We start from the raw sequence: 13951 nt of genomic DNA, 5'->3' as shown, positions 1-13951 counted from the left end.
CTATCTGCACATCCCTTCAATCAACCATGCCCTTTCCTGACCCTATGCAACTTCTTATGATCTCATCTGCTACACAACTCTATTCTTGCCTCCATTTCAGCTCTCTACCCTCCTAATGAAACTGGGGGGCAGCCAGATTCTTTTCCCCATACTGAAAGAACCTTCTGTAATGTAGGCAATAATTCAGCATGTAACATTGCCAAAGCTTCTGATTGGCTAGAGGTGCTGGAGCAATGCTTTATACTTACTGTACATGCCAGTGAGAAAGAGGAGCTGTACATATAAATAGTGCTATTATATAAAATGCAAAGATCAATCTTTAAAAAGTCCCAATGTAAAAGTCCAGAAACCGTGAACAGCTCCAAAGTTATCAGAAAGCAGTCTTCGGTGTAATGTTTCCGCACCATCCACCATTAGTGAGCACATATAGCCTCTTACCAGAGAATGTTGACCCTCTACAAAATTAGTGGTCAAATAGTGCTTATTAAACAAAGCTTCCCAGATGCCATCAGCATCCCAACTTTCATCTCCTTTATCGGGCCTCATTCACACTCAAAGGTTCAGCTAGGCCACCTTCTAATATATCTGGATATCACTCCCCACCAGCAGTCCAGAGGCATCCAACTCTCATGTGTGCTCAACTCATAAAAGCAAACAGAATACCCTTGTGGTGTAGTATAAAAAACAGAATATACAATATATTCAAATATACACTCACTTATGTGTTTGCAGCATCCGCACCGTTCAGCCTCCATAATCCAGGCTGCATGGACACTACAGCAATTAAGATATGTTTTTAGAAGAACATGTGATGAAAGACCAAATGTCATAGATTTAGGATGTACTCTTTGATTGAAGACTAGTGTATGTCCTCCAGTTTATTTAATTTGCAAATCCTTCATTTATGACAAAATGTGGGCCTTCTCGGGGATCCATAGCATTGGGTGAAATTTTTTTTAGCATAATGTTGGGTAGAAAATGTAGTTAAAATGGAAAACCTAAAAAGAAAGAGTTTGTGGCATTAACAGATTTACTTGCTAACATTTCACTTCTATGATATTAACCCACTTCCATAATAATTTGATCCAATGATTTGAAATAATGCTTGTGGTGAGTACAATTACATCTTAGTCTAATGAACTGACTTTTAGGCACTGATCTTAACCATACAGGATGCTGGTAACTATCCAATTAAATAAACCTATTATGGTCCATTTCTTTAAAAGACATAGTGGTAAAAAAAGATTCTTCTTTAATCATAATACTTAGATCTAAAAAGTGTACCTCTTGTACACTAGCTTTATGTTGAAAGACAATGCCCCTATCATTATTCAAACCCTGGATAAAACCATTAAGAAATTCCAGGTCACAATCCATTAGGAGGAGGACATCATCAATGTACCTTTTCCTCATGATAAGCTCAGGTCTTCGAACCCTCAAGACGATGTCCTTCTCCCATTTGACCATAAATAAATTGGCCATACTAGGTGCGAATTTGGCGCCTATTGCAACACCTCCATTTTGCTTAATTATTATGAACCTCTAAAGCAAAAATAATTGTGCTTCATTGCAAAATAGAGCAACTGAAGGAAAACATCTCTTTGAATAGGAATAAGCAGCAATAAAAACAGAAAGAAGCCTGAGCTGAATGGATCTGTCCTCCATTTAGATCTCCTGGTACACACAGGTTTTTCCTCGTCATCCTCTGCTGCTGCAGGATGGGATCGGATCCACCTCTGGTAATACTGTTCCACATTCAGCTCAGGCTTCTTGCTGTTTTTATTGCTGCTTCATTGTTGGAATAAACTGTTTTATTTGACTTCTGGCTTATTTGTTACTGGGCTCTGGACTTCCAATCATCACTATCTTTAGCCCCACACCTGTGGCCCATTGGACAGTCTACATTCTGGTGCATTATAGCATGAGCGCCTGGCAATGGTTTGGTTGTGTAAATTTCTTTCCCCACCATCCCTGGGGACACTTTGTGGCTGCCCTGCTTTTTTGTGCCTATTACTAACTCTTGTGCTTCAGCTGTCACTATGATGTGGCGACAGTCTTTTTGCGCCCAAACTGCTTGTGTCATGAAACATTGCACTGAAGTCTGCTTTCTGGGCACTTTTGAGGTTTTCACTGTTTCTGGACTTTTTCATTGGAACTATTGGAGAATTCATCTTTGCTTTTCATATAAGCACTATTTATATGTGTTTTGAGAGCTGCACTTTATTGCTATATGTTTTGAATTTGAATGTCAACAAATTGTGTAAGCTGCTATTGGTTAGGTTAGAGGTCCAAGCGCGGGTGTAAGTGGAAGCCCTTGAAATTAATTGTTTTTCTGCAGTAATTTGCCATAAAATGTGATCTGATCCTCATCTAAGTCACAACAGTAAACAAATGCTATGTACTTAAGCTGATAACACACAAACAATTCTAATTTTTGGTGTTTTTATTGAACATACCCATTAAACATTCACAGTGCTGGAGGAAAAAGTAGGTGAACCTACGGACTAATTACTTACTAATTACAACAAAAGATAACTGGAGTTAGTAGTCTGCACACCTGGAGTCCAATATTGAAATTAATTTGGAGGTGTGGTTTAAAGCTACTTTGATTCATAAAAGATACTTAAACATTTTAGGATTTCTGTTTATAAGAAGCATCAGCTGATGTTAACCATGCCTCAAAAGGAGCTCTCTGAAGCCATACAATCAAGAGTAGATGATCTGTATATTCTTGGAAAAGGATACAAAGTAATCCCAAAGTGTTTAGGTATACATCAGTCGACAGTTAGACAAATTGTCTATAAATGAAGATAGTTTAGTTCTGTGGCTACTCTTCCTAGAAGTGGGCACCCGCCAAGATGACTCCCAAGGCACAACTCCTCAATGAGGTAAAAAAGGTAAAGGCTTAAAGACATCAGTGGAACTGGCAAACATCCCTGTTCATTAGTCTATCATATGTAAGTCTTTGAACAGGGAGGGTGTACATGACAGAAAACCACAGAGAAAGCTGCTGCTTTTCAAAAAAGAAACAATGCTGCTTGCCTGAAATTTGCACCTCAGAAAACCACAAAACTACTGCAAAAATGTTTTGTGGATGGATGAAACAAAAGTTGGATTGTTTGGGAAGAATACTATGCACTATGTATGATGCAAAAACGTCACAGCTTACAGCTTACGAAATCAAAATATCATCCCAACAGTGAAGTATGTGGAGGAAACTTCATGATTTGAGCTTGCTTCATTACTTCGGGGCCTGGACCACTTACCATAAAATGCATTGCCAAGTTTACCAAACCATCCTACAGGATAATGTCAGCATGGCTGTCTGTCGGCCAGTAGTAGAAGTTGGGTGATGCAACAGGACAATGACTCTAGGTATAGAAATAACTCCACCACAGACTGGCTTCAAAAAAAGAAAATGTGCCTTTTGAAGTGGCCCAGTCAGAGCCCAGATCTTAAACCCATAGAGATGTGAAATTACCTTTAAGAGAGCTGTACACACCAGATATCCTACAAACGTCCCTGAGCTGAAGCAGTTTTGTAAAGAGGAATGGTCAGAATTCCTCTTGAACGTTGTGCAGGTCTGATCCAGAGCTACTGAAAGTTCTTGATTGAAGTCATTGCTGCCAAAGGAAGTTTGACCACCTATTAACCCCAAGGATTCTTACTTTTTCCTCCAACATTGTGAATGTTTAATGGGTTTGCTCAATAAAGACACGAGAAATTGGAATTGTTTGTGTGTTTTCTGCTGAAGCACATTGTGTTTGTCGATTGTGACTTAGATGAACTCAGATCACATTGTATGGCAAATTTCTTCAGAAAACCAGTCAATTCCAAGGAGTTCACATAATTTTTCTTGCTGCTGTATTCTAATATGAATATATTTAAAATTATCATTTGTCACATCTCAGCAGAACATGTATATTGTGAAAATGATACAAATACTTTGGGATTGTTTTTTTTAATTAGGAAAGACTGTCCACATCTTACGTTTTTGATTATTCTTGTACATAACTGGGCATTTAACCACTTCAGTACTAGCTTTTTTACCCTTTCATTACCAGGCTTTTTTTCAGATTTTAGTGCTATGATAGTTTGAATGGCAATTACTCGGTCATGCAACACTGTATTTAAATGACTGCTATATTGTTTTTTCTGAGACAGATAGGGGTTTCTTTTGGTGGTATCAAAAGTTTTGAAAGAAAGGGTTCCAATTACTTTCTGTTAGAAACATATCAAATAAAAATGCTCGGACAGTACAGACACCTCCAAGATTAGGCCTTTTTGGAAAGTAGAAACCCTGAGGTGAACAAAATTTTTGTCTCAATTTTTTGGAAATGAAGAAACAAGCTGGTATTGAGGTGGCTAAAACATAGAGTTTGGTAATGGTGCATTAGATACAGCACATCATTAATTTACACATAGGAGGAGGGGATGTCATACACAGAGGGAGGAGGAGGAGAAGGGGTTACAGGTCACATACATTGGGGGATGGGGATGAAGGGTTAGTTTGCAGCATAAGGGAGGTGACGGTATTAATATACAGGCACTACAGAGACAGGATAGAGATGAGATGTATGGCGAATGTGAGTGAAAGGGTTAAAAAAACTATTTCACAGTAACAGTTATTACCTCACCCCTCCCCCCACATTGAATCTGCTGCTGCCTACCCCCTATGATCCCTTCAGACATGAAATTCTCCTTCCTCTCTTTTCTCTGTTGTGATAGAAAGGGGAAGTCTCTCAAATGTGACCACTGGAGTGTTAACATTTATGGTCACTGTGATTGCCCATCACAGTGATCACAAGGCACAGAGCCACTTTGATTGTCTCTGCACATTTTGCTTGTTATCTAAACAAAGCGCAGTCACAGGCATTATGTGTATGGTCTGAGCACAAGTGGTAAACAGTGCTGTTTAAAATAGTGCTCCATAAATACATGAACACCAACCCACTGGTTTAAAACAAGTTAAGGTGAGCAAACTTTCCCCTTTTTCTTTAAGATAAATGAATACTCTCTATTAAGTAAATCAAGCCATTTGTTCTGTGTTTGCAGTGCTGCTCAGGACATGGTATTTTCGTACTTTGAGTAAAAACACCTGTGTGCTCATGTAGCCTCAAGAAATGTTTTCACCTATATTATCAATTTAAATCAGTAGTGCTACTTTAGTGCTAATTAGCAGTCTAATCTTCTGTGAATTACAACAGCAGCATTGCCAATGCAATAATAATTTTGTACATTTTTAAATAGTGGGCAATTGTTTTGTTACTCATTTTTTGTTGTTGTTAATAAGCCTTGAGTGATTATTATTATTTTCTTGCAGAAACTGGTTCTCACTAAACATGCAGAAAGCACGTAAGTTAAAGTTAATAACATTTAAAGAATAAGTGAACTTTTCTCTAAATAAGATTACCACCCCTGGATTTATATCTTACTATTCTATACTGTATATGCTCAGTGGTCCAAGCTCTAATGCCCTGTACACACGGTCGGACATTGATCGGACATTCCGACAACAAAATCCATTATTTTTTTCCGACGGATGTTGGCTCAAACTTGTCTTGCATATACACGGTCGCACAAAGTTGTCGGAAAATCCGATCGTTCTGAACGCAGTGGCGTATAACACGTACGTCAGGACTATAAACGGGGCAATAGCCAATAGCTTTCGTCTCTTAATTTATTCTGAGCATGCGTGGCACTTTGTCTGTTGGATTTGTCTACACACGATCGGAATTTAAAGGATCAGATTTTGTTGTCGGAAAATTTTATAGCATGCTCTCAAACTTTGTGTGTTGGAAATTCCAATAGAAAAAGTCAGATGGAGCCTACACATGGTCGGAATTTCCAACAACAAGCTCCGATCGCACATATTCCGTCGGAAAGTCCGACCGTGTGTACAGGGCATTAGTCTCCAGTGGAACCATGTTGGTGATGCTCATGGTGAATATTGTCCAGCCTGCATACATATTCCCACATTGGGCAAGTATCACTGTGGAGATACAAATTGGTAGGGTGTAGGGATCAGTCATTGATTATCCTGCAGAACGGGCACAGAATTACATTTACTGATTTGCTGGAAATTGAGAATCTGTTTCAAGCCTCTTTATTTTGGTAAAAGTACACTTATTTATTAATAATAATTTTTAATTTGCTAAACATTATCCGTTATTTTAACAGCTTCCAATCCAATGTTATTTATTAGTTATATATATATATTTTTTATATTTTAAGTTCTTGCACTGACTGGACATGTGGGTAAGTACTTAGCTTATCAATTAACTCAGCTCTGCACTCTTTTTTGTTGTCAGTTTGTCAAAGATAAATATGCATTGGTTATGTTTTTGGTAAATCGTTTAGTTAGTTCTCAGAATTTTGATTTAAGGGAGAAAGTTTCACCTTTTACTCTTGGTTTTGTGGGGTTTGAGTCATATACTATAGCCATGCATGCATGATGTGTACTGCATCATGTTTCCATGGAGCAACACTGCACTGGCATTTTGGATTTCGATTTTTGTGTCTCTTGACCTCCTCAGTTATTCACTTCAAATTCTTCCACGTTGCTAAAGTACTATAGTGTATTTTAAGTGGGTAGATTTTTTGAGTCCGTACTGATAAGGCCATTTTTTTTAATTTCAATTGACTGTTTCTGATCTCAAGAATGTAGAAAAAGTAGGATCTGCAAAAGAAGATACTCACCTGTCCTGCTGTCTAACATTCCTTTGGTTTCTTGCAAAGAAATTTCCTCTTTACTGGCATGCACTGTCAGATGTCTGTCCCTTTATTGTGCACTGTGGTTCCTCATGCCAGGCCCTGCGTCCCTATAGGACACAGTAGTGAGGTAGGGGTCAGTAGTAGGAAGCACAGCTCACAGCAGGGGAGTAGTAGCTTTGGAACAGAGTGAAGATCGGAGGAATGGGCATTGAAACAATTTAGTATAATTCCTCTTCTTTTGTAGGTTTTATATGTGTACATTTCTTTAACTTAGCAACAGAGTCACTTTAAGATTAGTATACACACAGTAAGCTTGCTCTATCATATTTTCATTATTGTATTGTATCTGAATTTTACCATAATTCACCTGGTTCATCAACAACTACTGACATAAAATATTAGGCACACTCTAATTTATTGTTAGTTATACCTAACAGATAATCCTGCAATAAGAAAAAAGAAAACAGGCACAACCAGACATTATTATTATTATACAGGAATTACAGTATATAGCGTCATCAGTGTGCGCAGTGCTTTACAATAGGGAGACAGTACAGCAACAATACGATTCAATACAAGAGGGTTAGGAGGGCCCTGTTCCTATGAACTTACAATCTAATAGGGAGGGGCTGGTGAAACAAAATGTAGTAACTGTGAGGAATGAACTGATGAGGAAAGTAGAAGATTTGGTTGTTAGCTGAAGGCAGGATAGGTCTCTCCCGGAAGAGATGAGTTTTCAGGAATTGCCTAAAAGTAGACAGAGTAGGAGATAACTGGACATATTGGTGTAGTGAATTCCAGGGGATAGGAGAGGCCTGGAGATGAGCATGGGAGGAGGAGACAGGGGAACTAGAGTGCAGAAGGTCATTGGAAGAGAGGATGGTTTGGGTGATATTTTGAGACAAGATTACTGATGTAGCTTGGTGCAGAGTTGTAAATGGCTTTTATGTTATTGTTAGTGTTTTGAATTTTATTCATTGGGCAATGGGAAGCCAGTGGAGGAATTGGCTGAGAGGGGTGGCAAGATGGATAAGTCTGGCAGCAGCATTCATGAGAGACTGAAGAAGGGATAGCTTGCAGAGAGCTAGGCCAATGAGGAGGGAGTTACAATAGTCAAGGAGAGAGATGGAAAGGGAGCGAATAAGTTGCTTAGTGGTTTCCAAGGTTAGAAAGGGGCGTATTTTGGAGATGCTACAGAGGTAAAGTCTGCAAGATTTGGTCAGTGATTGGATTTGGGGCTGAAAGACAGGTCAGAGTCCAGGATTACATCTAGCACCCTGGCATATGGGGAGGGACTGATGGTTGTATTATTGATCTTGATGCAGAAGTCATGGGAGGGGGTATGGGCTTGTGGAAAAATTATGAGCTCAGTTTTAGAAAGATTGAGGAAGTGGTGTGACATCCCTGCTGATATGTCAGTTAGTAAGTTAGTAATGTGAGAGGAAACTGAAGGAGTGAGGTGAGGAGTAGAGAGAAAGATTTATGTGTCATCAGCATAGAGATGGCACTGGAAGCCATGTGACAGAACCTTGAGGTACCCCTACAGAAAGAGGAAGCGGAGAGAAGGAAACAGAGTTATAGGTAACACTGAAGGAGCACTGTGATAGGTAGGAGGAGAACATGAGAGAGCAGAATCTTAAAGGCCAAGAGAGTGGAGTTTTTTTTTGAGGAGGGGATGGTCAACAGTATCAAATGCTGCAAAGGGGTCTAGTAGTGTGAGTATGGAGTAGAGGCCATTGGTTTTAGCAGTTAGTAGATCATTAGTGAGTTTTTATATTCATTTATATTAAGGTCATTCCATCCCTACCTACCCCACCTGATGCACCAGCTTGTTCTGTTAAAAAAACTGACTTACTGGCTAGACCAGTGTTTCTCAGCTCCAGTCCTCAAAGTACCCCAACAGGTCATGTTTTCAGGATTTTCCTCAGATGAAATGTCTGTGGTAATTACCAAGGCAGTGAAACTGATCAAATCACCTGTGCAAAATAATGGCAAGCCTGAAAACATGACCTGTTGGGGCGCCTTGAGAACTGGAGTTGAGAAACACTGGGCTAGATCACCGGATAAAAATAAAGGAGAGAAAGCCTTAAAACTGTTGTAAGGGCTAAAATGGCCCAGTATTTGCATTCCCCCCCCCCCCCCCCCCCGAGTCCTCACTCGATCCAGCGCTATGCTATGCCTGTCTGTAGGGGCTCTCCCCTCTCCATCCTGCATACGCAGGGCAGAGGAAGCAGCGGGAACCATTGGCTCTTGCTGCTGTCAATCAAATCCTGTGAAGAGTAGGTAGGGAGTAGGGCGAACCACGTTGTGTGTGTCAATGGTTGCACACAACCTGCCTCAGAAGTGACACTGCAGGTGCACCACCATAGGAAGTGGCTTCCTATGGTGGCACACAGAGAGGAGGAGAAGCCAAGAGCTCTAGTGGGAAACCCCAGAAGAGGGGGTTCAGGGCCACTCTGTGCAATACCATTACACAGGGCAGATAAATATATCATGTTTATTGTTAAAAAATTTTTTACTTTAAATGCAGCCCATCCTTGATGCTATCCCTTTCTAACATCCCTTTAGTCCTTTCCAAAATAACCAAATTGCTGCCTGGTCATGATTGGCTTCTATTGCTCTCCAAAAGACCACCCAGCACAGTATAAAACTTTTTTGGCTTACGTACAGTATTTGCTTCTCATAGAAAGTAGAGTAAAGAAAAATGTAGGATTTTTTTCAAACTGTGAATGGTTTTGTCTTTTGACAATTTTTTTTTCAAAATGGTCAATTCACAAACATAAATCTCCTTATGACATGCAGTCATTTTTTCCTTGCATGAAATACGTAATTTAACCCTAAAAGCCTCATACATTGTTATTGTATCAGCAAAAAAAATTGTTTTTTTTATTATGCCCATTTTCTGCCAGCCTTAGTCCAACAGTTTTTCTTTTTTAAAGTAACCTGTGAGATGGCCCTTGTAAAAATATGAATACATTTAAAAAAATACAACAAAAATAAAAAACATACATATTGTAAATTCAGCTAATCATGCAAAGTATATTTATAAAAATAAAAAAAATACCCACTACCATGTAAATATGTTGCACTGGGGGTTTGCTGAGAACAAAGTTGTCCTAAACCCAGTAGTCTATTTACCATGTCTCCGGAATCCTCCCTATGATGAAGATGAAATATGCTGGAGGGAAGATAGTGTTAACAACATTTTGAGCTTGATTCACCACATGGTCTAAATGGCAGTGGTATTAAAGTGGTTAATGTTATTATTTATCACTGATCAACCACATATCTAAAGCCATTGTCTTGAGTAAAGGCTGGTACACACTATAATTTTGTTTTTTGTTCAACCCAGCGCAGTGGGCTGAATGAAAAAAAAAATGAAGAGCTCAAAAGGAGCTGCTGCACTAAGCTGGGCTATTGTGTTCTGACAGGGGGACTGCTGACTGCTGCCCCCCGCAAGAACACACAGGTCAGCGCCCTCAGCCATTGGCTGAGAGCAGTGATTGGATGCTGATCAGCAGACCTTTTTCAGTCATGCCCCTTTGACAGAAGCTGGACGTTCAGCCAGCTTCTGTCGGACTGGCTGCTGTACACACGGGCCGAATGACAGACGGTTTCTATTGAACCAGCCAATACCGGAAATGTGTAACCTTTGGAGAATTTCCCTTGACCTTTTGCTGCTGTGAAAAATAAAAAATTTCGGACTTTACCAAGATAATTTTAGGACTGAATCTACCTAGCAGGGATACAGTTATGGAAAGGGTTTAGGGGAACCCCCACCGTGCCCCCAAAAGAGAATAAATGGACTACCTCAGGCAGAAATAAAAACTTGACAAAGGGGTCTGACCTTTTATTACGCTATCCAAAACTCTTGCTTTTTTAATGCTCTGTATTTAGCCAGAAAATAGAATAAATAATTTTGTGCATACCATTATCAGTACACGTTTGCTATTCCCAATGCAATTCTGAATAATATTTGGTGAAGTATGTTGTACCCAGCATTGCTCAATGTGTGCCCATCTCCTTGTTTGAACATGAAATAATGATGCCTTGCAGTACACCCTGTTTAAATTGGGATATGAGTCACCAGCAAACGCAAGCTCTCAACAATATTCTAATTATGCTTCATGAAGCCACATTCAGTTAATCCATGTAAGCAGAAATTAGTCTAATTGACTGAGTAAATATCTTTAGGTTAAATGCTATTTACTTGTCAAAAAGATGTAATCCCATGCTAAATAACCCACCACCTGTTGTATAGTATAAATGCTAGGACCCTTTACAATGGTCTACATTGATATAGAAAAACTTAATGCACAGATCACTGACGCGGCACCACATCCATAAACTTTAGGAAACAACAAAAATAAGATTAACAAGACTTTTAACGTGCCCCACTTAACCCCAAGAAAGTGAGTACTTGGTAAAATTCAAGTTTATTCACAACATAATTCCTTTAAAAACATTTCAACACAGTCGGGCCTAATATATTTGTTAAATCTTTTTTGCAGTCTGGCCTTATATATCTGATGCAGACTGAATACTATTGCTTGCACCTTAACGCTATTGGCGTGTATTTATAAATATATATATATATATATATATATATATATATATATATATATATATATGGCATTTTTTCAGTGGGAATGTGGGGGAACGCAGTTACGGCACCTCCAGCATTGAATGTATGTAATGGCAAGGGGTGCTGGGGTGGGCTGAAGGGTCTATTGTTGCTGGAGCGGATCTATTTTTGAGTGGCGGTCTATTGTTGCTGGTGGGTCAATCATTGCACGAAGAGATCTACTATTGATGGAGGGGTTTATTGTTGCTGGTTGCTGAATAGTCTATTGATTCTGGCTGCTGGGAGATCTGTTGTTGCTGCTGGGTGGTATTTTGTTGTGGGGGTCTATTGTTGCTAGGGGGGGTCTATTGTTTCTGAGTGAATCTACTTTATTGTTGCTGGGGGGGTCTATTGCTGCTGGCTGTGGGGAATCTATTTTACTACTTTTCTTGCTATCATTAGCAAATTTCATAGAAATTACTTAGCTCCACAAAATTATACTTGGCTCTGTACTCTCTAAAAGGGGCAGTACTGAGAGGTGGGTAGGGGATGAAACCAAGCAACGGTGCTCAGAGGTGGGTAGGGGCGGAGATAAGAAATGACTCAGAAGGGTGCAGTTCCTGCACCTATTCTCTGAGAAAAAAAGCCCTGTATATATATAGTAACCTGGGGGACAGGTAGCAGGTGCAAATATCCCTGGGATAAGCAGTCTTTCAGGCACAGATACCAAATCCAGTGAGGTAGTGACAAACAAACATTGTGGTGTTTATTGGTGAGATATACAAGTCTAAATACAGGTGCTTTACAGTGTTCCAGAAAAACAAAGAGAACTAAAAAAGCCAAACAGAAACCTAGCCGTGTCTTGGCACTAACTATACAATATATGCAGGCCCTAACTACCAGGCTGAGCAAGCCTACAGCTTGTCAGCTTCCACAGATACAGCTTAACAGCTTTTTACCAAACTTTTGCTCTCACGGACCAGTGTTGCCTGTGTTTCCCAGGCAGAGAGCATTGGCTGTCTGTCTCCGGTGAGTTAAATTGGCCTCTGATCCACGATCCAAACTGGATCGTGGATCAGAGATCCCTGAACGTATATGAGAGGAGCCTGTGAGATCTATAAACCCCGAACAGGACTTTTCCTGGCTTTCTCTGGGACGTTCTGCTACAATATATAAATATATATTAGCTATGGCTCTATGGCTTAGCAGAATTAGTGCCTTTTCTAAGGAGCCTCTTAAATGCAATTGTAAACTATATTGAAAAGTTTTTATGGATATATGAAATTTTAAGGGAATTATGTTGTGAATAAACTTCTGAATTTTAACTAGTTGGGTAAAAGTCTTGCTTCTCCTTTTTTTCCCTAATGGTCTACATTGTAAAAAGTCTTATGCCGCGTACACACGAGCGGACTTTACGGCGGACTTTGCCCGGCGGACTGGATTTCGTCGGACAATTCGATGTGTGTGGGCTCCAGCGGACTTTGTTTTCTCAAAAGTTGGACGGACTTAGATTTTAAACTTGTTTAAAATTTATCCGTTGAAATCGAGTCCGGTCGAAAAGTCCGCTCGTCTATATGCTAGTTCGACGGACAAAAAGGCACGCTAGGGCAGCTATTGGCTACTGGCTATGAACTTCCTTGTTTTAGTCCGGTCGTACGTCATCACGTACGAATTCGACGGACTTTGGTGGATTGTGTGTAGGCAAGTCCGTTCATTCACAAAGTCCGTCGGAAAGTACGTCGAAAAATCCGCCGGGCAAAGTCCGCCGTAAAGTCCGACCGTGTGTACGCGGCATTAAAGTTCACAGCACATATTGCCTACATGAGCTGGGTATAGATAATAAATTGTAGCTTGATGAGTCTGTGCTATTAGACTAATTTGTGTTGCACAAAATTGCTTTGTTTTTGCATATCTTTTCCTGATACTGATATAATTGAGAAAAAAAGAATCATTTTTGTTTTTAGAGGATTAGCGAATAGCTGAGGGCACATCGGTAAGCAAACTCAGCGAGATACAACTGAAAGCAGAGATTTCCCCATAGTGAGGGAAAATCTCTGCTTTGACAGATGCCATTAGAACAAGTACTCCTGCTTTGGTCAAGGACACATTTCTAGCCTGCTAATTGGACAGTAATGCAACAGCAGACTAATGACCCTTCTTCTTACTCTGCTTTGCCTTACTTTCAGCATGTTTATTGTGCACTGCAGCCAGAGCCACCTCAAGAAATCATAGGGCACAATACAACCTACCTGATAGGGCCCCACGCTCCCTCATATCCATTTTCCCCTCACTAATAAGCAGTGAGGTAGCTTACAGAGTAAACTGTGGCAGTAAATCCAGTTTGCACTTGCTAGATGGGACAGGATTGTCGTACAGGGCAAGCTGCCACCATCCCATATTCGATATCCTCTGACTTATCTTCCAAGTTGGTCACTTATTGGTTAGCCTCAAACTGCAAGCTGCCCTTGCCTCATACTGTAAGGACACCACATATGTAGTCCTGGCAACCACCTAGGGAGTGGACATGACTCTGTGTGGGCCACTTTGCTTTTTGATTGGCATGCAGACTCTAATGAGCTTGTATGAGCTCCGCCCACACATCCATTCTTTGTGGTCAATGGGCCATGTAAAGGATAATCATGGAGAAAGGGACTACTGGAGTTCAGACACTGA

General features: G+C 40.1%; 1 protein-coding gene across 1 annotated transcript in view; it reads left to right on the top strand.

Moving 5' to 3' along the window:
- Positions 1 to 13951, top strand: part of IMPG2 (interphotoreceptor matrix proteoglycan 2) — a 128064-nt gene that overhangs the window by 68961 nt on the left and 45152 nt on the right. The window contains exons 4-5 of the mRNA XM_073614935.1: positions 5324 to 5355; positions 6235 to 6258. Coding sequence (XP_073471036.1) covers positions 5324 to 5355; positions 6235 to 6258 — 56 coding nt within the window. The remainder of the gene's footprint in view (positions 1 to 5323; positions 5356 to 6234; positions 6259 to 13951) is intronic.

Source organism: Aquarana catesbeiana, linkage group LG02, assembly GCF_042186555.1.
Source record: "Aquarana catesbeiana isolate 2022-GZ linkage group LG02, ASM4218655v1, whole genome shotgun sequence".
Taxonomy (NCBI): domain Eukaryota; kingdom Metazoa; phylum Chordata; class Amphibia; order Anura; family Ranidae; genus Aquarana; species Aquarana catesbeiana.
The sequence above is the reverse complement of the archived record's forward strand: the minus strand, read 5'-3'. Positions and strand labels throughout refer to the sequence as shown.